Source organism: Arachis hypogaea, chromosome 7, assembly GCF_003086295.3.
Source record: "Arachis hypogaea cultivar Tifrunner chromosome 7, arahy.Tifrunner.gnm2.J5K5, whole genome shotgun sequence".
NCBI lineage: Eukaryota > Viridiplantae > Streptophyta > Magnoliopsida > Fabales > Fabaceae > Arachis > Arachis hypogaea.
In genome coordinates, this window is record NC_092042.1 from 80,756,263 (window position 1) to 80,781,801 (window position 25,539).

A 25,539-nucleotide genomic window follows, 5' to 3' on the forward strand; every position below is an offset into this window, starting at 1 on the left:
GAATAATGTCCATTCTTTTCACATGAATAGCATTTAATGTGTCTTTTGTCAACTGTTCTTCCTCTTCCACGACCTCGAGAAAAAATTTGATTTCTTTTCTCTTGTGAATAATTTTTCTCATCTCTTCCTCTTTCGTAACCACGTCCTCATCCTCGACCTCGTCTTTGTCTTCCACTTTCGTTGGTTTCTCCTTTAGCATTCCACAAAAGTTTTGCCTGCAAGACATGCTCCACACATTCTTGCTTACCTTTATCCATTCTTTCTTTATGGGTCTGTAAGGAACCATTCAAGTGATCAATGAACATTGTATCCAAATCTTTGGACTCCTCAATAGCTACCACCACATAGTAAAATTTTGAGTTAAGAGAACGAAGGAATTTCTCAACAACACGAACATCTTCTAATTTTTCTCCAAACCTTTTTATTTGGTGCACTACCGTCAAAAACTTTGGTGAAATCATCCGAAATGGATTCAGTCTCCTTCATCATTAGAGACTCAAACTCAGCCCTTAGGGTTTGAAGACGAACCTTCTTCACCTTTTCAACTCCTATGACGAAATTTTGAAGAGTATCCCAAGCTTTCTTTGCGTTGGTTATATCAGCAATCTTCTCAAATATATCATCATCCAAGCCTTGATGAATGATAGTAAGTGCACATTGATCTTTATTTCTTTTATTTTCTAATTCGTCCTTCTGAGCATCTATTAGCTTCTCCACATTTTCTGGATCTACATAGTCTTTTTCAACCATCTCCCACACTCCTTGAGCATCGAGAATTGCTTTCATTCAGACTACTCAATTGTCATAGTTGAGTTTAGATAATTGTGGGTATTAAAAAGATAAAGTAGTTCCTTTTGACGAAGACATTTTATAAGTAGCTCTGATACCACTTTATTAAAAAATAAAAAAACAAGGCACACATATTCACAAAATATATAAATGAAGACGAATGTATTGAATGTATTTGTGTGTTCTTATTTATGAAATGATTACATATGTATTTATACTTTTCTTTGACATCTAAACTTAATACATCCTAACAAACAAATAGTTTAAATTAAAACTAAATATAGACAATTTATTTAAACTGTGATTTTTATTCATTTTTAAATTCTAACCATCAAGTTTATTTTTAACAGACTCATTTTCTATTTGAAAATTGTATTCAAATTTTGAACTTAAACCAAGCTTAACAATCTCTAAATGTTAACCCAATTTAGAAAAAGGAGAACAGTAGGAATATCAACCTAGTTCATACCTTTGAAACAAACAGTCAACAATACGTGAATATTGGCTTTTATTGAATTCCATCTCTCTTTACCTTTTGTTACTCTTATGACTTTTTCTATATTTTCACTCTCAAGAATGGATCAAATTAACAATACTTCATAATTTGATATAAAATGTATTAAAAAAAAGACTTCATATAAGAGGACATATATGTTAGTACTCAACTTTTACCGTTACAGTCCTTAAAGAAGATGATAGCGTTCCTGCCAACTTTTTAGAGTGCTGAACTTTATGGTGAAGAATGGTGATTGCTTTAGGTGAGCAAGATCAATTACATCATTAGAGAGGAAACGAAAAACATCGTCCATAGTTGGTTTGTCTACTGCACAATCTTGTACACAACAAAATAGAAATGAGTGGATGTAAATATGCATTGAACACACAATAATAAGTACAAATGTGTTAGGACTCGCAACATACCTTATAAATAGGACCAAAATCACCCTCTCCCACTTTATTAATGGATGAGAAATTGTTTGAGGCTGCAATTTTGCTTTCAAAACTGAATACTTTCACCTCATTACTTGTCCTTTCTTCTACTTTGATGTTTTCTGTTTTGTTTGGATTCACTCCACTGGGTTCAGTAAATGATATCTTTTTGTCCAATTTTCCATCCACTATTATTGATATGAAAAGAATGATAATAACATGTAATTAGAGAATCACAATAAATGATAACACTGTTTTAAATTATTAATTATGTTGGAACTTAGAAGTTGAAACTACCTTGTGATTTATCTTTTCTCCTTGAGAGACAACATAAACAGAGGATAAAACATGTTATTGCAAATGCTGCTCCAACCCCAACGATAAGCCATATCCACCATTTGTTTGCTGACAAATACAAACAAGTCCATAAAACAATTGGCATTCTTTGCATACATTTTCATCTTACCTAAACGTATGAAAGAGGACATGTCTCAAATTCCACAATATGTTAGAGTCTTAGAGAGTATGAAAGAGGACATGAAGTTGATGAGATTTGGCAGATCAAATATTGCAGGCTGAGTTACCTGGGGTTAAAATTTTCAAGTAGAAAGAAATCTCTTACCGTTGTTGTTTATGTATCTTAACAATTAACATCATCCAATTCATTTTTTGGATTGGTATGAATTGACCAAGTTAAAACAGTGAGTGATGCATGAAAAGTACAAGTCTGACAGCTAGTGACAACGATGCCATAATCTTAATCGGTCGTTGAGTTTTAACCAATTAAAGAAATGGTTTTAAAAAGGCCAATTTGCTATAGGCATGTAAGGTAAGTTTCCATCATGATTCCAAATTTGTGATGGTCAGTCACCAACCACGTAGAAAGTAGAATCGCTTTTCTCAGAAGTCGTTTTATTTTGCTCAATATTAGTATCTGTGAAGCATACGGTTAGCAATTAGCATAATTCTTGGATTTCATAAAGAAATGTAACTCTTAGATTTCAGTAAGAAACAAAGAAAAATTTATTCTAAAATAAAAAAGAAACAAGGTTTTAAGGAAAGAAAATAATTGTAGCCATATATTTAGGTAATAAATAATATTGCCCATATATTTATGGGTTAAGTGTGATTTTGGTTTTTAAGGTAGAGATTGAAATTTTTTTTTATTTACAATCTTTTTTAGTTTATAAAATCGTCCGTTTTTACCAAATTTTTTATTTTTATTACCAAATTATCCCTAAATAAAAAATATAAAAAAAGAAAAATTGGAGAAGAGAATCACGTTTGTGGGGTGGGGTGGGGTGGGGTGGGGTGGGAGGTTGTTTCCAGAGAAGAAGAGAGGGAGGAGAAAGGGGGAACTGGGGAAGGGAATCGTCGCCGCCGCTGCTCCTCACCGCCAGATCTCGCCGTTTTTTTTTTCTTCTTCAGCACACACTCACACTAATGGCAAGAGAGGAAAAAGCAGAGGGACAAAGGAAGATAAGCGGAGAGGAAAAGAAGAGAAGAACGGAGGCGCTGAGTTGAGGGAGACCGCGTCCAGCTCGCCATTCCCTGCCGTCGTCCTCATTGCAAACCGCCATTGTCGGTCGCCATCGAGCCATGTCCCTTCACCGCCGCTGGAATGAGGTCACGTCGACGCCAGCAGATTCGCGAGGTTGGACGGTCGTCAATGCTCTTCGCTGGTTGCCGTTGCTCCTCGTCCTCCTTGTCCGTTGTTGTTGTTGTTCTTCTTCTTATGCTGGTTGTTGTTGTTGTTTTATTATTGCTTCTGTTTTCTGCTTCTACTTGTTTCTGTTTCTATTGTTGTTGATTCAGTTTCATTGTTGATTCTATTTTTGTTTTCATTGTTTTCATTGTTGTTGTTTCATTGTTATTGTTGTTATTCTTCTTATTGTTGTTGATTTTGCTTCTGTTTCTGTCTTTGCTTGTGTCTCTATGCTTCTGGTTGATTTTGGCGAAGAAGGAAGAAGGGTATTTTTCGTTCGAAAGATGATTTTTAAACTAAGTTAAACCTTAGGGACGATTTTATAAACAAAAAAAGATGAGGACGAAAAGAAGATTTTCAACTCCTACTTTAAGGATCAAAATCGTACTTAACCCTATATTTATGTAATAGATGTTAAAAACTAAGGGTTTAGTTAGCTAACAAGTATATAAATTTTACATATTTTTTATTAAACTTTTTTAATTGATAATTTTAGTCTATAGTTAAAGTGTGAGATGTGAGTCCCATTTTACAATGTCATTGTGTGAATTCCGACTAATATTAATTAATTAACGACTAATCAGGGATTCGTATCCCCTAATCCCAAGTATTCAGTCAGCACTCAGCAGTACTCCCCTAGTTTCCATATCACTCAATCAAACAAAAATTAACAACATACATTACTACTCTATAGTCATTAGTCAATGTATATTGTATATACTTCAACAAAACAAAAAGACTAGGAATGAGTAACGAGTAAGTTTGTTTCTCCGCCAAATCTTAATTGACTTTGATTTCTTGTCTCTACACTCAGCTATCTACTCTCTCCAGCTCATCACACTCACTCAAACTCAATTATTCATTCTCATACTCTCTCACAGTCTCACCAACTCACATTTTCTTCCTTCTCCAAAATTCCCTTTTTCAAAAAGCAACTTTCTCTGTTCTGGATCCTTCATGATCCGAAGCAAGTAAAGGATCGAGCTTTGGATAATTGAGGAAGATGGGTTGCAACCAATCCAAGATCGAGAACGAGGAGGCGGTGGCACGCTGCAAAGACCGCAAGCACTTCATGAAGGATGCCGTCTCCACCCGCAACGCCTTCGCCGCCGCACACTCCTCCTACGCCACCTCCCTCAAGAACGCCGGCGCCGCCCTCAGCGACTTTGCCCACGGCGAGGTCCAGAATCCCCACCTTACCGACCTCCCCCACGCCGGCGGTGCCACTCCCGGAACCTCCTCCCTCCCGGTAGGCCCGCCACCGCAGCCCTTTGAGAACCTCCCACCGCCGCCCCCTCCCAGCTTCTCCGACGCCCCTCCCCTGCAGCGCGCTGTCAGCATGCCGGAGATGAAGATCCCCAAGCCAGAGCCCAAGCCCAAGCCCAAGCCCATCATGGAGGAGGACGAGGAAGACAAGGTATTATCACACATCAAATACATTATTTATCAGTTAGCTAGTTACAATTGTTAGTTACCAGTTAGTTTTCTGTTATGTTGATCATTGCATTGTACTTTGTACCAATCTTATATATAAAACTGTTGTGTTCATATCTTCATATTCAATGTAAGGATTTGGAGAATGAAGGGTCTTTGAGGAGAAGAAGAAGCAAAAGGGGCGGAAGTAGTGGTGGTGCGGCGAATAGTAGAAGAGTGGAGGAGGAAGAAGAGGCTCCTCCTCCTGTGCCACCTCCATTGAAACAACATCACCAACAGCGAGAGGCAACAACTGAGAGGGACCATGTGATTCATCATCATACCATGTCACAGCCACAACAGCAGAGTGCTGCTTGGGAGTACTTCTTTCCATCCATGGAGAACATTGCAGGGACCACCTTGAATGAGGATGAAGAAGGGCATCACCACCACTTGGAGAAGGAGGAGGATATTCAAAGGAAGCTGTTTGAGGAGAAGCAAAGTAAGGTGGAGGCTGTTGCAGAAGAAGTTCTCAGGAATGAGAGGGATGAGGAGGAGGAGGAGGAGGTTCCTGCGGTAACTGAAGAGCATGAGCCCGAGCCTGAGCCAGTGCCTCCCCCAGAGGAAGTGATGGTGGAGACTCCAGTACAGAAAGGATTTATGGCTAAGCAGATGCCTGTTTCCACAGAGGGAAAGAGGATCAATCTTCTGCAGATATTTGCTGAACTTGATGAAGAGTTCCTCAAAGCTTCCGAGAGTGCTCATGAGGTTACAAAGATGCTTGAGGCCACTCGGCTCCATTATCACTCCAATTTTGCTGATAATAAAGGTAGGTATCCATTGTTTCAAGGTCGAGGATTCCACATGGCATGTTGAGTAATTTGTTGAAGTGATGAACTTTGAACTTGTACTAGCTTTAAGCTCAATTGATGCCAATAGGATACGTTGTTATGAAGCCCAATATTTGATGATTGCTTATTTAGCAGTGAAACTGCATCCTAGATTCTTTTTGGGTTATTGAATCATATTTTCGTTTTTCTTGTGCAGGGCACATTAATCACTCTGAAAAGGTCATGCGAGTTATTACATGGAATAGATCCTTTAAAGGAATGCCTAATGTGGATGATGGGAAGGATGATTCTGACTCAGATGAGCAAGATACCCATGCTGCTGTATTGGACAAGTTGCTAGCATGGGAAAAGAAACTTTATGATGAAGTAAAGGTAATTTCACTTAACCCAAATTTTGTGACTTATACTTGTAGGAGATTTACTTTATTTATTCTCCTATCCAAAATTTAAGAATTTCTTTCACAAACTCAAACAGCTGCAAATATATCCAGTATCCATGTAAATGTAAATATATTTTAAGAATGATATTTTCTCTGCTTATCCTTTTTTTACCAGTCCAGTTTATCTTTTGCTCGTTGCATGGTTCTCGGTTAAATAAGGAGACATGTATATTTTTGGTGCCGTTCTGAATTTTCTGCTGGATTATTTTATAGGCTGGTGAACTTATGAAATTCGAGTACCAAAAGAAGGTCGCTTCACTAAACAAGCTAAAGAAAAGAGGTACCAACTCTGATGCATTGGAGAAAGCAAAAGCAGCAGTCAGTCATTTGCATACAAGATACATTGTAGATATGCAGTCCTTGGATTCTACAGTCTCGGAGATTAACCGTTTACGTGATGAGCAATTGTATCCAAAGCTTGTTGAGCTTGTTGATGGGTGAGTTATGTAGAATAGTAGTCATTAATCGCTAGTTTTTTAACCTTGAAAAAGTGCTTTCAGTTTCTTTCTTTCTTTTCCACATCTTTGAGATGTTACTTCATTCAAGCTTTTGTTAATGGTTCACTATTGACATCCTTGAATCAACTCTCATCTCTGCTTTAGTTTCGTGTTCATAATCCAACCAGATATGTAGAGAATGCCAAAATGCATCCCATACACACAAACTTCTCTGCTGATATTCGCTTTTTTTATGGACTGTAGGATGGCCATTATGTGGAAAGTCATGCTAGGTCGCCATGAGAAGCAATCAAGCTTTATGATGTCGCTGAAATCCTTGGACATTTCCCAGTCTCCTACGGACACAAGTGAACACCATCATGACCGAACAGGCCAATTGTTGGTTGTCGCGCATCAGTGGCATTCACATTTTGAGATGCTAGTTGACAATCAAAAGAAATACATAAAGGCCTTAAACAATTGGTTAAAATTAAATCTTATCCCTATCGAGAGCAGTTTGAAGGAAAAGGTTTCTTCTCCCCCAAGAGTTAGGAGTCCACCCATTCAAGGGCTTCTCCATGCATGGCAGGAGCGACTAGAGAGGCTTCCTGATGAGCTTGCCAAGACAGCTATAGGCAACTTTGCTGCTGTGATGGATACTATTTATAACATGCAACAAGACGAGATGGGTTTGAAGAGAAAATGTGAGGATACAAGAAAGGAGCTTGCCCGGAAAACGCGGCAATTCGAAGATTGGCATAACAAGTATATGCAAAAGAAAATACCAGATGAATTTGATCCTGAAAATGCAGAAGGTAGTCATGGCCCGGACGAACTTGTTGCAGAGAAGCAGTTCTTGGTTGAACAAATTAAGAAGAGGCTGGAAGAAGAGGAAGAAGCCTATGCAACTCAATGCCACCAAGTGAGGCAAAAGACCTTGGCAAGTCTCAGGAATCGTATGCCAGAGCTCTTTAGGGCTATGCAAGATTTTTCCATTGAGTGTTCCAAAATGTACAGTGAATTAAGGTCAATATCGCACAGCTTAGGCCAGAGCTCAACATGAGGGTTGGTTTGTGTCTTTTTTCCCTTTTTTTTTTAATTTATTCGGGTAAAGTATATGTTTATTGGTTGTTATATAATGTTCTCTTGATTCGGGATGAATGTTGAATATTTAAAGTAAGCTGTAATTGAATGTTCATATAACTGAGAAATAGGGAGGTTGAAATGTAGTAGTAAATATAAGAACAGGCCATAAGCTTACGGATGATTAATATGAGTTTATCATTACATATGAAATTGTTTACATAGAGAGGAAACTAAATACACCTTGAAACCATTCGTTACTCTGTTTCTTGATTCCAATGCATAGTGGGATATCATGTTGAGCAACAAAAGAACTTTCTCCCCCGTTCTTGTACTCCGCTGTTCAACTTCATTCCTGTAGGCTTCGGTGGAAAAGCTCTTGCTAGTCTCTTAGCTGCATTTATCATACATGACAAACAATTAATACAACTCAGCTGCTTTATTTTTTTAAACACGCACCTTGGTCAGTGATGAAAGTTTATGGATAAGTTGTATTAAAATTGGAATTTGAAACTTGTATCCATAAAATTTTCAATTCAATTTTACTCCATTCAAGACTTCCAGCACATGCATACCTATTTCATAGAAAAGCTCATTGATGTTCTCTGCAGTCTTAGCAGATGTTTCCATGTAGAACATTCCATTCTCTTGAGCATATTGCTCTCCTTCCTGGACATTACTAAATCATCTCAAAAAAAAGGAAAAGTCACAAGGCATAATTAGAGAGGGGAAGATGGATCTTAGCAATACCTCAGTTTCAACCTCTCTCTTCGGCTCCAAGTCAGATTTGTTTGCCACTAATGCCATCACCAACTTCTGACTTCCTACAAAAAACGGTTACAGTTTTACCATAGTGAGACAGCATTAAGGAACTAGAAATTTGTTATTCCATGTGACTTGAGGAGTTACCATGTCTCTGCAACTCCTGAACCCATTTTTTGGCTCGAACAAATGAATCCTGAAATAGAAGATAAGATCATTATGCAAATACGTTCTGCCCCTGACAATAACTATATGGCCTAACTTCTTAAGTTCTTTATCATCATTTTGACATCGGAGTTCAAAGTTCAAACAATGTTGCAGTAAAAGAGAGTTATATGGTTTAAACTTCCAATTCTTGCCATCCTACAACTTTCAACGCAAGAATTTAACTTCTGAATAGTTTCAATTCATGATTTGCTTACAATGTTTGAGATATCATAAACAACAATTGCGGCTGCTGCACCACGGTAGTACATAGGAGCCAGACTATGATACCGTTCCTGTCCTGCTGTGTCCCATATGTCGAACTTCACTGTTGCTTCGGATAATGACAATATTTGAGTGAAGAATGCAGCTCCAATGGTTGGTTCCTACATGTAATATATACATTGACTCTAAGGTTTTATAAAACTGCTGTGTTTAATGTGGACCACACTGATAAGAAAATAGAACATTTTTTTATTAATGAAATCGGATGGAAGTAACATAACCTGGTTAAGAAAGAATTGGCCTTTTACAAATCTTAGTGCTAAACTGGTCTTTCCAGCTCCCATATCTCCAAGAAGTACCTACACAGGGACATGTATAATGTATTCCATAAATCATTAAGACTAGAATCATTAAACATAGGTATTACATTAAAATTAACCAAACAATTGGAAATTTGATAGAGCAAAAGCTGCTTCTATCAAATCTTTCTGTCTGACTGAACATTTTGGTCAAATTATATAATAAACAAATCTTATTGGTCTATTGATCTTGCAATATTGATCTTATTCTGTTTCTCATGTATTAACAACCTCTTCATATTAATTATTCCTTCATTCGTGTGATTGGCGTGTAAGATTTTTTTTTTGTGGGGGGACCAAGCGTGAAAGAATATTTGATGGTGTATGGATAATAAAATAGGTAATAGTATTTTGTACAAATCGTATAAGCAATTAAAAATAATCATTTCAAGCTTAGGAACAAGAAAGTGTCGGGGCAACCATAGATTCAACGAAATGAATGATATCAGAAAAGAAAATGACAAACAAAATTTAACAATAAGGTGAGACATACCCACCAGCTTGGCTTGAATGATCTTATTTCCAGGCCTCGCCATACTGATAGATTGAAAATATTATTTGTTTTGAAGTTTACAGCAAAAGAAAGAGAAACTTATGAAGTAATAGTATTCTAGATCAAGGAAACTGCTAACTAAATGATTCATCTGGAACTTAACAAAGAACAAGACTAGAGACTGGTAGTTTGATTTGTTTAGAGTTGACTGTTAGTTAGCTGAATGTAATACACAACGTCAAGACGGGTTTCATATTCAATTATTATTCGTCATGGTGTTATTTTCCATTTTCCATTAAAAAGATTTCTTAAACTGGATATTGTGGGACCTAAAAACTACAATCATGCAGCTATATATAGACATGTCTCAATAATTAGTATTGAAGAGAAAACATACTCCATAACCCCTCCCCCCACCCAAAAAAAAACTAGTTCAAATAAATAAAAATGGAAGCTAACTCATATTGCCAGATTTAACCATAACCCACTATATAACAATGGATTAAACTCTTGTAAAGTGAGAAAGTTGATAAAATACTAAAACTAGAAAGTAAGTATTTAATCACCCTTAAAATTAAGATAATGAGACTCGCATATGATAAAAATTACAAATTCGATAGTGATTAACCCTGACTTTATCACTTTCTCAATTTCCTCAATTTAGAGGATGTCTTTCCTATACTAATATCAAAAGAATTTTGGTTTATACATAAAATATTTTGAAACATCAAATCCAATTCAGCTTGTACTTGAAGTAAAAGCAATGCTGATGATTTGAGAGGAATCATAATCATAAGCAAACAACAAAGAGAAGGACACATTAAATTAAATTCACAAGCAAACAAAATGAGAAGCTCCACTACAATTTCCCACACCAAACAACAACAAAAATATCAAATCCTCAATTAATTAAGAACCTACCTATAATTTCCATCTTTACAGATGTTCATACTTTGATACTTCAGGCACAGGCATTACCACAAACACCTAAGCTACAAGCAATAACAGATAAAACACAAAACAATGTTCAAGTTCTTAAAGAAGCCCATGGGAAACTCAAACTCAAAATCAAGCTTCTACACCTACCTGCTCCGAAAGCCACGTCACGATCATAATCAAAACCCCGTGGCTTATCTCCGGCGGTGGCACGTGACATGCACGGTGGGTTTCCTTCTCTTCCTGACCACCACCTACGTGTTGTGGCCGTCGGATCCGGCACTGAAGATCGTAGGGCTGAAGCTGAAGCGGATCAAGGTGCATCCCTTGCCGCATATCACCGTAGACATCTCCATGCTCCTCACCGTGAGAGTGCACAACGCCGGCGTGTACTCCCTCGATTTCGGAGGGGTTGACGTGGCGGTGTCTTACAGAGGAAAGAGGCTGGGGCACGTGATATCGGAGCACGGTCACGTGAGTGCCAGGGGTTCGTCCTACGTGGACGCTGACGTGGAATTCGCGGGAATCGCGGTGGTGCCTGAGATGATGCTGTTTCTAGAAGACCTTGCAAAGGGTGCAATTCCCTTCTTTACGGTTTCCCAGGTCAACGGTCAAATGGGCCTTGCCTTCTTTCACTTCCCCATTCAGGTTCCTATTTTTTCTAATTCATGCCAATGATTAAGTTTAAGAGTTTAATTACATTGATTAATCAGCTTAGCTAGAATTATTTTTTTTGCTTGAAGTTTCTGTTTGATTTGTTTGAACAGGCAAAACTATCATGTGAAGTATTGGTGAGTACAGTAAACCAGACAATTATTCACCAACATTGTCTCCATGAGGTAATTAATTAACTAATTAAGCTTAATATGGCAGGGATTGTTCTTATTATTATTATTATTATTATACTGAGTGAATATGTTTGTTTGTGATATCACTACAGTGATGCAGGGGCACATTGGGAAGAAACTATAAAGTTGAAGATGTTAGTTCAATCTTTTATGTGTGTACATATAAATATAATCAAAGGGGTTTTGGTAATGGTAGGTGCAATGTATTAGAAGCCTAATCTCTATTGTGATCATTATTCATTATTACAGTAACATTCTGCAAAGGTTCATTCGTGTAAATTACTAAATTATGATCACAAGTCACAACTACAAGTCTAAAAGTTTTAGTTTTTGGTATTTACAAGTCTACAAGTCACTTATTCCACCTTTTTTGTGTGTGAGAAAACGGGGCCTAAGCCCAAATACTTATCTCCACTGTTATTTCTATCCTTTTATTCATTGAGATTATGGCCAGGCCCAATGTAATCATGGCCCAAAATGGCCCAAGATAGTGGACTAATGTACAAAGTGTCCAAATTTGGTTTATATATCGAGCTAAGAGCAGCCCGTTTTTCTCGGCCCAATTTAAATTTTTTTTATAAGGTTTAGGTACCATATATCTTAAAGATACAAGTTAAGATTACTATTAATAAAAAAAATTAAATATTTTATTTTAATAAATATATAATTTTTATATTAAAAACTAAATTTTATATATTTTTTATAATAATTTTTTTAATTAATAACTTTAACTATGTTTTTGAAACACATGTTAGCTAAATCTTTTTTTTAATAATGCTTTTAATTTGTATGAGTTAAATATAAAGCCTTACTATGTCCAACAAAAACGAAAATAATATAAAACCTTACTAAAACAACACTTGAATGAATAATTTCAATTAGCAAGACATTTAAGCACTTTTTGCATAATTAATAACAACTAAGAGTATCTATCAAGAGACAAATAAGATGCCAAATTAATTAAAATAATAAGCCTGTTCAGGCTCAATCCAACATTTCTAATTATCCTTCTCCTCACTGAACCAAAAGAAAGAACATGCGCACCCCAAGAAAACATCCTCAACTTGTTGCTTATTTCCTGGAATATTGTCTTAATATTTGGACCCTCGAATCCAAACAATTGAATAGAACTTTCAACTTTCCCATTGCTGTTTTGTTTTGAAACAATAGACAATAGTCCTATGTAACGTAGTGCACAAAAAGCATGCCCCATGTGAGTGTAACTACTAACTACATATTTTACGCCAAAATATCAGAAAGTCATAAAACAACAATTTCAGCATTCTGACACATCCAAAGAGTTTTTTAATATTGCAAGAGTTCTTTATATGCAATAACTAATAAGTCCACATTCTTTGTCTTTATATGCATCTTTTCCAATTGAATTATGCTAGAAAACAAATAGAGTATTTATATAATGTGTACAATGAGTTATTTATTTGGTCTAATATAAGTTAAAAAATAAATATTTAGACTAAAATACTACTAATTTTTCAAACAAAATACACCTATATTATCAAAAATAACTATCCGAATACTAGGGATAATAAACATCTGATATCCTACTGAATCGAACATTCCTATACCCTTATTGTACACATTGTACAGATACTCCATTGGCTCTCTATACTTCCTCTTTCCAATTAAAATAAAATAAATATGTATATATAAGTAGGTTGTGTTAAGGTTAATTAATACATTCCCCCAAAAACCATGAAACTTGAGAATTGCTACACTCTCATTGTTTGTGGTAGTGCATTGATGACAACACAAAAGAAGAAAAAGAAGAAAAGGGCAAGCCTAAGAACATTGTGGAGGAAAATCAAGAGGGAAAAGAGGAGGTTTTTTATGAGTTCTTCAACGGTGGTTCATTTCCAATATGATCCCAGCTCCTACTCACACAACTTTGATGATGGTTATTCCACCGACCCAGATTGCATTTCTCGCTCTTTTTCATCTCGATTTGCAGCACTTCCCTCCAAGATTTTCTTCAAGAATAATAATGCTCAAATGGTGGATGATGTAGATAATAACAAGTTTAAGAGCAGCAGAGTGTTATATAGTAGTTGAGTTTTTTTTCTTTTTATTGTTATTATTTAGTTCTATTTATTGTTCAAGTGAATTATGATGTTGTTGCATGAAAATTAATCTCTCTTAATTTCTTTTATCATCTTTTTTCTTATCAAACTTCATCTAAAAATACCATTGAAGAAAACGCTCAAAACTCAAAAAGTTCATAATTAACCTGAGATTGAATTGTTTTATTGAACAAAATGATTACAAACTTAATTAAAATAAGCTTGCTTATCATGCATTGCACAAATTAAAGTAGAACTGATTTGATGGTCCTGTACTTGTTTATCTTTCATCAGATTCACTAGATCTTGCTATCTAGAAAAAGCACTTTATGTGAATGGACTAGTGATTTTTTTTTTCTTGGCTTCTTGCAATAACCAATTAATTAGAAGCCAAAAAGGATATAAAGTGGTGAAGAAGCATTTTATATTTTGGTTGAAGTGTTAATTAAATATTCCATTAGACTCACCATCACAACCTATACGTATATATAACGTAAGGTTAGAAAGAGAGAAAATTATTCTAAAGACAAACAGAATATAAAAAAATCAAGTAGAATATAGATAGCATATATAGGAGATATAGGAGCATTTTTCTTGCATCCTAATCTCTACTTTGGATTCGGTTACCACATAGAGCTGTCACTATCAATGAAGGGTCACATAGAGCTCATGGAATTTTATTTAAAATTTATACCTTTTAATTTTATTAATTATTATCATTAATTGGTATCATATTTTGGACCAAGTTGGCCATATAAATGCTAATAGTACATTATACCCATCAATTAGAAATAAAGTTAGAGACTCTGAATTAGAGACACTAACCACACATATCTATAGGATTAAGTATGATTTTGATCTTAAAAGTAGTGTTTGATAGAGAGATAGAGACTAAAAAATTAGTATTGAGAGACATAGATTTAGAGACAAAAACTGAAATAACTTTAGGTATTTTATTTGGTGCAAAGTAGGAGACAAAAATTAAAACAAGAATGAAGTTCTAACTTAATTTGTACAAAGGATAAAATTGAAATTAATTAATTAAAATGAGGGTATTTTAGATATAAAAGGTTATTAAAATTTTAATTTCCATCTCTAAAAATTTCAATTCTATGTGTCCCTACTTTTTGGAGATACTGAAATTTTGGAACAGAGAGACAGAAATTTTAGCACCAGTCTCTGAACTAACAAATATGATACTGAATCTCAATCTCAGTCTCTGAACCAACAAACATGATACTGAATCTCAGTCTCTCAGTTTCTGTCCGAGTACCTTAAAACAAACGCTACCTAAGGTATAGCCCGAAATTTTTTTTTGTTCCCAATTTTTTTTGCATACAAAATGGTTTCTAAAGTTTAACTTAGTTTTAAAATCATCCCTAAAATTTAACTTGGTTTTAAATTTTTGACAGCAGAAATAGAGGCAGACATGGATCATGGACGGCTTCTTTTTCTTATTCTCTTTCCTTTTCACAGGAGCAGAAATACTTTCCTTTTCTTTTTTTTATTTTATAATTTTTTTGTTATGAATAATTTGGTCTAAATTTTAAAATTTAAATAAAAATGACGATTTTAAACCTTAGAGACATTTTATATAAAAAGAAATTAGAGACAAAAAAATTTTCAATTTATATTTTAAAAACCAAAATCATACTTAACCTTATCTATTACGAGATCAAATTCAAATCAAAATCATCAATACTATGACCCTATATTTCTTTGCTATATATGCATCTATGAGACACACTCAAATTGCAGCCGCATATACAATTAAGTGCCAGAATAATACACAAGAAGATCATAAATGTAGCTGAAAAACATTGTCATTATTGGCTCACTTGTTCTACTAGGTAGTAGTTGGCAGCTTCACCGGAATTATCATTGCTTCTGGCCCTGTGGTCGTGAACATAAAGACCAAAATGTTAGTAAACGCACGTTTGAAAAAGTTGAAACTCTTGACGGATAAAGCACTTCAATGGAATTGTTCTAAATTCTAATACTTTGATTTAGCAAGCATGTATAGTAAGAATACGTACATATTAAGATTATTAATTAATTTTTTTAAAATAAAAAAATTTAAGTTTCTAAGGTTAGCTAAACTCTGTTAAATTAAAACGAAAATAAAAATTAGATATCAAAAAATAAATATTAATAAAATTATTAAATACTTTTCAACAAAAGTCTCACCAGAGAAAAAGAAAAAATCTACATTAAGTATTTTAGAAGCTGTGGTCATTGGTCAACATAAACATAAATGCAAGATTATAATTCCTAAACTTTGACTTTTAAAATCCGCTATCTTTGAAGTTAATTTGATTTAGTGGAATAATCACTTCATTTGTTGTCCAAAGTTCAAATCCTACTTTATTTATGTAGTAATTTTTAGATTGAAAAATATCATAAATAACAAAAAAATCCACTATCCTTGTATATCCACCAATTCTAGGGGTGGCAACGGGGCGGGTTTTCGCTCTATCCGATCCCGTCCTGCCGTACACCAATCCGCATAGAATCTGTTCCGCTTCTACCCGTGTGTAGTAAAACGTTGAACACTAACCCACTTCTGCGGGTATCCGTCCCTATAATTATTAAAATCCAATAAATAAAATTAAATTTTAAAATTTATATAACCATCATCACATACATAACATAAATTAAAGTAAAAATTTAAATATGATACAATATTATTAATCATTTACTAATTATTTTACATATATTATACATATTATATATTAAAATAATATATATTATATATATAGCGGGACGGGTAGGGGCGGGTATTACCTGAACTCGACCCCGTCTCGCCCCTCCTAAGAACCCGCTCCGGTGCGAAGCGGGTAATTATCCACGCCGAACGAGTAGGGGTGTGGTGGGTATCCGTGAATTCGGGTGGTATTGCCATTCATAACCAATTTTTTAAGGAATACTTAAAATCCATAAGAATTAGGAAAAAAAAAAAGAAGTATAGTTTATGGGCTCAATTTTTTTAATATTGTGATCATCTCATATATAAAGGTGTTAAATACGCTTTTAGACTCATTTTGGTAACAAATAACACTGAAGACCTACTATTAAAAAAAAGTTCATAGTTTATGAGTTACATAAAACAATATAATATTGAATGTAATCATAAATATTTTTAACACACATATTAAATATGTTCTAAAAATATACAATATTTATTTCATACATCATTAAAATGTCTTTGAAACACACGTACATATTAGGTATACTCTCTTGATTTTAATTTATTGGTCTTATTCTATTGCGAAGGATAATTCGTGATAATTAAATAATCAATAATTTCGTACTATATTTATTTATATAAGGGCAATTCCTTTTATAGTTTTTATAAATATGAATTATCAAGTTAATTTAGTATTCTTCTTAATAGATGGATTTTCTTGTTTTGAGGTAATATTTTCAAATAAAAAGAGTATATTATTTAATTTATTAACTTATTAGTATTAAAAATAATTAAGATGTAGAATATCAATAACATTAATTTTTTTTACTAACATGCAAGAATTGACTCAATTTCCTCCTGGAAAAGGGGAGGAAAAAGGCACCGGCTTATTGAAAATGTTCTTTGACATGATATATATATATATATATATATATATATATATATATTTTGAAAAGATTGATGGATTGAAATTGTTATTCAGCTATTTTTAAATTAAACTAGAGTGAATTGAACTTCCTAGACCCCATTTTGGTTACAAATAACATGAAATAGTTCATAGGCAAATGTCAGAGATGAAAGGGTATTAAAGTAGTACTAATTGAATTGACCATTAATAATTACTCACAAGTTTTTTACAGAATCTTTTATCCAGTTTTGGCTTCTAAAAACATATGATTGACTTCATAGTGACTTCACTCAAGCCGTTGATGAGGGACAAATAATGAGTTTAATTAGTTTAGGGTGAAAAATTTAGATATAGAAAAGTTTTGGATGATTTGGGTGAAAATGAAGTAATTTGGTATAGTTGTAAGGAGATGAATGTTGCCGGAGTAGTGTAGATAATGTCTCAGTGTTAAACACCTGGCATCTTTTTTATTACACATAGGGAATACGTTACACGATTTTTTAGTACATTCATAATATTAAAAAATATCTCAAATGATAATATTCTGCAAAAATAATTTGTAAACTACTATTAAATAGTCTTTTAATATTTTATAAAAAGTGTATTTTTTATTGGTCAACTATAGTATTTAATGAAAAAATAATATTACATCTTAAAATAAGAAACAACAAAAAGTCAATCACTTTTCTTCTACTGTCCAATAAATTAAAGAAAATTTGCGAAATTCAAAAGACAACAATTTAAACAGTGAAATTTAAACGGTAAAATTTTAAAATTCAAAAAAAACTAAAAAAATATGTATATAATAATAATAATAATAATAATAATAATAATTTTATTTGAATTATATTATTTTTGTTAACTTTATTTTTTGTAGAATAAACAAATAAAAAAATAGAAAACGAGAGAAAATAGAGAAAAAAATAAAGATGAAGATTCAGAGAAGGAGTTTATTAATTTTAAAACAAAAAAATTATTTTAATTATAATAAAAAATATCATATGATAGATTTTAATTGTTCACATTACTAATATAAATTATAAATTATATATAGAATGGGAAGGATAAACAGAAATAAAAAAATAAAGAGAAATAGATAAGAGAATTTAGGTAGAAAATTTATTAAATTTAGAGAGAAGTATTTTCTTCCAATTCTAATAAGAGAATGTCATGTGAAACATTTGCTTATTAAATTAGATAATAATATATAAATATATAATAAATTATATATAGAGTGAAAAAGGTAAAGAGAAATAAAAAAATGAGAGAAGTAGATGAGAGAATTATAATATATTTTACAAAAAATATATTTTTAATTGGTCAATTATAGTATTTAATAAAAAAATAGTATTACATTTTAAAATAAAAAATAAAAGAAAGTCCATCACTTTTTTGCTGTTCTCTAAAAGGAATTAACGACGCAAAAATTCAAAAGATAACAAATACATCTTCAAATCGCAATTAAGAGATAGCAATTCTACAAACTTTTTATTTTACTGAGACCACAAAGTATTACTAACATCTTATTTTAATTTCTCTTTGACCAATTTATCAGTCACTCATTTTGCCTCTCTCGGAATAACTTTGAACTCGACCACCCAGCAACGCAGAAGCAGCTTATAAATTTTCAATAATATATCTTCATTAAATTATCTGAGTGTTACTATGTCTAAAAGATAGTATTTAAACAGTAAAATTTTAAAATTAAATAAAAAAATTAAAAAATATATATATATAATAATAATAATATTTTTTATTTAAATTATATTATTTTGATAACTTTATTTTTTGTAGAACAAAAGATAAAAAAATAGAAAATGAAATAAAAGAAAGAGAGAAAGATAAAGATAAAGATGCAAAGAGGGAGTTTGTTAATTTTAAAAGAAAAATATTATTTTAATTATAATAAAAAAATATCGGACGACACGTTTTAATTTCTCACATTACTAATATAAATTATACATAGCTTGGAAAGGGTAAAGAAAAATAAAAAGGAAGAGAGATAGATAAAAGAATCTAGGAAGGGAGTTTATTAAATTTGAAGAGAAATATTTTTTCTCAATTATAATAAGAGAATGTTATATGAGACATTTGTTTATTAAATTAGATAATAATATATAAATATATAATAAATAAATTATATATAGAATGAGAAGGGTAAAGAGAAATAGAAAAAAAAAGAAGTAGATAAAAGAATTATAATATATTTTACAAAAAGTATATTTTCAATTAGTCAATTATAGTATTTAATGAGTAAATAGATTACATCTTAAAATAAGAAATAAAAGAAAGTCAATCATTTTTTTGATGAAGGAATTAAAGAAAACTCAGCTAAATTCAAAAGACAACAATTACATCTTCAAATAGCAATTAAGGGATAGCAACTCTACCAGCTTTTTTTTTATTTTATTTTACTGAGATCACATAGTATTGCTAACATTTTATTTTAATTCTTCTTTGATCAATTTGTCAGCCACTTTGCCTCTTTCGAAACAACTTTGAACTCGACCTCTCAGCGCCGCATATGCGGCTCATAAATTTTCAATAATATATTTTTATTAATTACCTGAGTATTACTATGTCTAAAAGTTAGTATTTAAACAATAAAAATTTAAAATTAAATAAAAAACTTAAAAAATATGTATATCATAAAAAAACAATAATGAATTATTAAAACAATCGATTAAATTTTAGGTTTTCCATCACTCAATCGATTGGACTACAAGTTATCACAAAACAATCGATTGAAAATTGTAAGGCAGCATGGTTTTTGCAAAAATCAATCGATTGATCATATTACCCAATCAAGTGAACAATGACTAAAATGTGAGTTTTTTAAAATTTAATCGATTGCTTATACTATCCAATCGATTGAATGCTTCAAAACAATTTGAGATTTCAGAATTCAATCGATTGGTTGTGTTACCCAATCGATTAAAGTCATCAAAACAATATGAATTTGTCCAATTCAATCGATTGGTTGTGTTATCCAATCAATTGAAATCTTTTACAATTTTACTCTATTTCTATGCACTATAGAGATATTTTAATTTAAAGAATTCATATTTTTATGATGAAGTAATGTCCTTTTTATTTATTATTTCAACAACAATACCATACAAATTTTATGTCTTGTGAATTATATTTTATTTTATATAATTAATTTATGTAAAAAAATTCCATATCTTTTTATTTGTTTGCATTTTATTTTGTTCTTTTCATTTGTTCAAGATTTGACCTCTCTATTGAATCTTGACTAGGAAAAAAAACACCATGCAATATATATCAATTTTAATAATCTGTTTATATATTGCTAAGACATATATGAAGTATATATATTACAAATTTTTAATCAATTCTTCCTAGATTAACAATAGAAGCTCCCTTTCCAATCCTTTGTTAGAGTAATATGACTTTTAGACTTATCATTTTCAGATTTTACAGTTTTCTCAGGAGGCACACGATCCGTTATTTTCTCATTGTAAAGCTCTAATAATGTTACTTTCATGTTGTGCTCTGCATTCTGAGCCTCCAAATATATCAAACATCTGTTTTACAGTTCCGGAGATAACACCAGTATCACTCGGTAATTCGCCATTCTATACGATGAAGAACACATGATAATTGGATTTTAATACAAAACATTTGAGCAGACATAAAAAGTAGTTAAAATAGGGGAATATTGAATATCTCCTGCACCGCCAATATCCCCTGTACTACCGGTATTTTCAGTTGGGGGTGTTTGAGATGAATTTCTCAAAAAGGAGAAACATTTCAAGCAACAAATTTCCTGTAAAAAATAAGAATATTCATTACCAGCCAATAGGGGTGTAATCGGCTCGGTTCGGTTCGGTTTTGGATCGAAAACCAACCGAACCGACCTGATCGGTTCTTCAAAGAGACCAACCGTTCGGTTGGCTGCAGTTTGAGCAACCGAACCGAACCGAACCGAACCAACGGCGGTTTGGTTTGGTCGGTTTTTTCGGTTTTTTTACACCTACTTATCTAAATTTAAAATGCCATAAAATGAAATTTAAAACCTTCAATAAACTAGAAAAACAAGAGTTTATCACATCCAAATCCAATACAAATTCAACTTAATTAAACATAAAACAAAAACAATTAAAAATGTCTAGCAAAACAACAAGGTTAAAGGGTAAATGTGTAAAAACAAGGTTTCTGAACCAATATTTCGGTTCGGTTTGGTTCGGTTTGGTTTTTACTGAGCCAATCGAAAACCGAACCAAACCGATCGGTTTAATTCGAAAAAAACCAAAAAAACCGATTTTTTCGGTTTTCTTTTCGGTTGTTGTAAATTTCGGTTCGGTTTTGCGGTAAAATTCGGTCCGGTTCGGTAACTTACACCCCTACCAGCCAATACATCATTTTAAAAAAGGGTAAGTCAAGAGACATTATAACTACCTAGGCATTGAGTCATTAGTCTGCACCACTCTCTCATGATACATAAAGAGATTGATACACTATTCTAATGGTGGGATTGAATAATTGGTGATAGATTATTCACCAATTTATAATGTTAATATTAAAGAAAATATAAGATTAGAGTATCTAAATCAAAATAAAGTCTTAAAAATTAAATATAGAATTTTAAAGTTAGATAGATGTATAATAAGATAATAATTTATAAAAACAATAAGAAAATTGAAAATGGCGTAGTACACAATTCAATCGATTGGGTAACACAACCAATCGATTGAATTGGGCAAATTCATATTGCTTTGATGACTTCAATCAATTGGGTAACACAACCAATCGATTGAATTGTGAGACCTCAAGTTGCTTTGGAGCATTCAATCGATTGGGTAATATAAGAAATCGATTGAATTTTAAAAAACCAAGATTTTAGTCATTATTCAATCGATTGGGTAATATAACCAATCAATTAATTTTTGCGAAAATCATGCTGCCCTTACAATTTTCAATCGATTGAGTTATGGAAAACCTGAAATTCAATCGATTTGTTTTGATAATCCAATCGATTGATTTTCAAATAAAGATCAAATATAAACTTTTAATTGATTGAAATGGCCAAAAAATTTATTACGATCAATGAAAGATCTAATTCGCTATTGTTTTTTATTTTGATTGTTAATAAACATAATAGATAAATGATAAAATAATAATTTATAAAATAAAAAATAATTTTTATAATTAAATAAAATATATAGGATTAATTTGTAATTAAAATTATAAAAGAACTATTTAACCGTTGTTAAAAAAATTTAAAAAACATGTTTTGTTATAGGACCATTTAATGGTCCAAACATTATGGGACCATCGAATACGGTGCCCACAAAGTATTGCTAACATTTTATTTTAATTCCTCTTTGACCAATTTGTCAGCCACTCAGTTTGTCTCTCTCGAAACAACTTTGAAGTCAACCTCCCAGCATTGCAGAAGCAGCTCATAAATTTTCAATAATATATCTTCATTAATCATCTGAGTGTTACTATGTCTAAAAGTTAGTATTTAAAATTTAAACAGTAAAAATTTAAAATTAAATAAAAAATTTAAAAATATATATATATAATAATAATAATAATAATAATAATAATAATAATAATAATTTTTATTTGAATTATATTATTTTGTTAACTTTATTTTTTTAGAACAAAAAGATAAAAAAATAGAAAATAAAAGAAAAGAGATAAAAAGTTAAAGATGAAGACTCAGAGAGGGAGTTTGTTAATTTTAAAAATAAAAAATTATTTTAATTATAATAAAAAAATATCGGATGACACATTTTTAATTTTTCACATTACTAATATAAATTATAAATTATACATAGAGTGGAAAGCATAAAGAGAAATAAAAAAAAGGGAGAGAGATAGATGAGAGAATTTAGGGAGTTTATTAAATTTGGAGAGAAATATTTTCTCTCAATTTTAATAAGAAAATATCATGTGAGATATTTGCTTATTGAATTAGATAACAATATATAAATATTTAATAAATTATATATAGAGTGAGAAGGATAGAGAAAAATAGAAAAAAAAAAGAGAGAAGTAGATAAGAGAATTATAATTTATTTTACAAAAAGTGCATTTTTAATTGGTCAATTATAGTATTTAATGAGAACATAGTATTACATCTTAAAATAAGAAATAAAAAAAAAGTTAATCACTTTTTTTCTATTGTCTAAAAGAAATTAAAGAAAACTCGCATAATTTAAAAGATAACCGTTACATTTTGAAACCGCCGTTAAAGCGTAACAATTCTACCAACTTTTCACTTTATAAACCGCCGCGTACTTCAAAAGATAACCGTTACATTTTCAAACCGCCGTTAAAGCGTAGCAACTCTACCAACTTTTCACTTTATAAACCGCCGCGTAGTAATTCTACCAGCTCTTCACTTTACCGAGACTACAAAGTATTACTAACATTTTATTTTAATTCCTCTTTAACTAATTTGTCAGCCACTCAATTTGCCTCGAAACAATTTTAAACTCGGCATCCCGGCACGGCAATAGTAGTTCATGAATTTTCAATAATATATCTCCATTAATTATTTGAGTGTTACTATGTCTAAGAATTAGTATTTAATTTATTAAAAAATTAAAAATTAATATGTATTTTTAAAAATATAAAAATAAATAACTTTTAAATATTTAAAATTTATTATAAAAAAGAAGTTAGAAAAAAACTAGACGCCAAATAATAAATACTATAAAATTGACAAAATATAATACAGTAGTCAACGAATTCACATCCATTGAACCAAATTATACTTTTCCTTTTTCAATAGGATTCGGCCGAGAGGCATGATCCTCAGCCAAGCTCATGCTTTCTACCAAATTCTTCTCTAACAAAACACACTTATAAATAAATGAGACATAACCCAAGTTTGTCAAACATGATTATATTTTTCCTTGAGAATTATCATAATCAAGGATTATTGCATATTCTTTCTATGCCCATTCATTAGTGTTCTTTTATTTATAACCACACACACGCTTTCCCTTGCACCACTTCATTCATCCACATTCTCATAACTACAATATACAATACAATAACAAAAGAAAAGAAGGAAGCAAGATGCCGAAGAAGGTTCAGAAAACCCTTCAAGACTACCTTGCTAAGGTTAAAAGCCCTCGCCATTCATCACAAAACCAGTCACAGAAACCGTTTAACTCGTTTTCATTTTTCTCCTCCAAAAACTGGATCATCGCAGCATGCAAGCACCCAAGGACACCTTCTTTTGCCTTTGATGATTCTCACGGTGGTGGTCGCGGCGGCAACAACAGCAACAACCACAAAGACGATGCGGCCACCCTAGCCGACGTTGATCGCTTCCTCTACGAGAATTTCAAGTCTCTGTATTTCAGAGAAGGTGAAGAAAACGAAGACTACAACACCAGCAACAAAAGAGTAGATTCATCGGGACAGATCCAACACGATCAAGGTGCAAAACTAATACCGATGTTCGATTCATTGAGGTTGGCGGAAACACCACGCGACCTCGGTGGATCGAACAGATTCTTCGTGAAAACTGGTTTGTCGGGATCACTGTTCCTGGACGATGGTTTAACACGAAGTGGTGATGATCATCACTATGCAGGATCGAGCTCAAACTCGACTGTAACGAACACCGATTCATCCTCGAATGATGAAAATCATCATGAGAATGAGAAGCTCCCTGAGAACTGCATCGCTCTGTTGAGAAGCAGTTCGAGCCCGTACGAGGATTTTCGGCGCTCCATGCAGGACGTGGTGGAAGCGAGGTTCAAAAGCCATGGAAAGGTAATTGATTGGGAGTTCATGGAGGAGCTATTGCTTTCTTACCTTAGACTAAACGAGAAGAAGTCGCACAAGTTCATACTCAATGCCTTCGTGGATGTCACCGCTGCCATGCGTCCGAATTCTGAAATGACGGATCCCCATCCCCGGAGCGTTCGAACTGTTAGGTTTGGTAGGGGAGTAGCGAAGAAGACCAAAGAATTTACCTTAGAATTTGGGTCCTCTAATTCATGATTTTTCTTAAAGTGAAAATTCACTTGCAGCCATAGTAGTTGCTAGTCAAAAATCTTTAGATGATTTGACATTATTTGACATAAATACAGCTGCAAGTGAATTGTCACAATTTTCATCATCACGTTTTAAGAAATCGTGGATGAGTGATGAGTTTCAAGTTTAGTATTTTTCCTGCTTAATTCCTCCTTAGGAATCGCATGCTGTAAGCAATAATACCATGTGATTTTGAGTGGTCCGGAAGAAAAATGATCACTCTCCTCATAACTTTGTGATTTAACTCTGAAGTATTTTTCGGTAAGACATCACTGTTATTGATGGTGAAATTGCCTATATCATGGTCCCCTTGCATTACAATCGAACACTATTCTTTCTTGGAGAAGATAACGTTGTTCCGGACG

General features: G+C 32.6%; 4 protein-coding genes across 10 annotated transcripts; 3 read left to right on the forward strand and 1 right to left on the reverse strand.

The window, feature by feature from the left end:
- The first annotated feature begins 4,071 nt into the window (after nt 1–4,071).
- Nucleotides 4,072–7,861, forward strand: LOC112703687 (protein ALTERED PHOSPHATE STARVATION RESPONSE 1). The gene is made up of 5 exons (XM_025755243.3): nt 4,072–4,841; nt 4,994–5,666; nt 5,885–6,060; nt 6,342–6,565; nt 6,830–7,861. The coding sequence occupies exons 1-5, from the start codon at nt 4,428–4,430 to the stop codon at nt 7,626–7,628; spliced, it is 2,286 nt and encodes a 761-aa protein (XP_025611028.1). The 5' UTR covers nt 4,072–4,427; the 3' UTR covers nt 7,629–7,861.
- LOC112703688 (ras-related protein RHN1-like) lies at nt 7,743–11,290 on the reverse strand. 7 transcript variants are annotated; one of them, XM_025755249.3, is made up of 9 exons: nt 10,778–11,190; nt 10,613–10,683; nt 9,692–9,735; nt 9,121–9,198; nt 8,833–9,000; nt 8,558–8,606; nt 8,399–8,472; nt 8,224–8,317; nt 7,743–8,042 (listed from the first exon to the last, which is right to left on the reverse strand). In XM_025755249.3, the coding sequence occupies exons 2-9, from the start codon at nt 10,623–10,625 to the stop codon at nt 7,942–7,944; spliced, it is 621 nt and encodes a 206-aa protein (XP_025611034.1). In that variant the 5' UTR covers nt 10,626–10,683; nt 10,778–11,190; the 3' UTR covers nt 7,743–7,941. The 7 variants fall into 7 exon arrangements, with proteins under 7 accessions (XP_025611034.1, XP_029143912.1, XP_025611036.1 ...); XM_029288079.2 differs by having other exon boundaries at nt 9,696–9,735; nt 10,778–11,189; XM_025755251.3 differs by lacking the exon at nt 9,692–9,735 and having other exon boundaries at nt 10,778–11,228.
- On the forward strand, nt 10,982–11,599 carry LOC112701690 (uncharacterized). Its single transcript, XM_025752419.1, has 3 exons — nt 10,982–11,275; nt 11,395–11,466; nt 11,576–11,599. Exons 1-3 carry the CDS (start codon nt 10,982–10,984, stop codon nt 11,597–11,599), a joined length of 390 nt encoding a protein of 129 aa, XP_025608204.1.
- Nucleotides 11,600–23,778: 12,179 nt separating this feature from the next.
- LOC112703691 (transcription repressor OFP14) lies at nt 23,779–25,471 on the forward strand. Its single transcript, XM_025755254.3, has one exon. It carries the CDS (start codon nt 24,206–24,208, stop codon nt 25,139–25,141), a length of 936 nt encoding a protein of 311 aa, XP_025611039.1. The 5' UTR covers nt 23,779–24,205; the 3' UTR covers nt 25,142–25,471.
- The last annotated feature ends 68 nt before the right edge of the window (nt 25,472–25,539 follow it).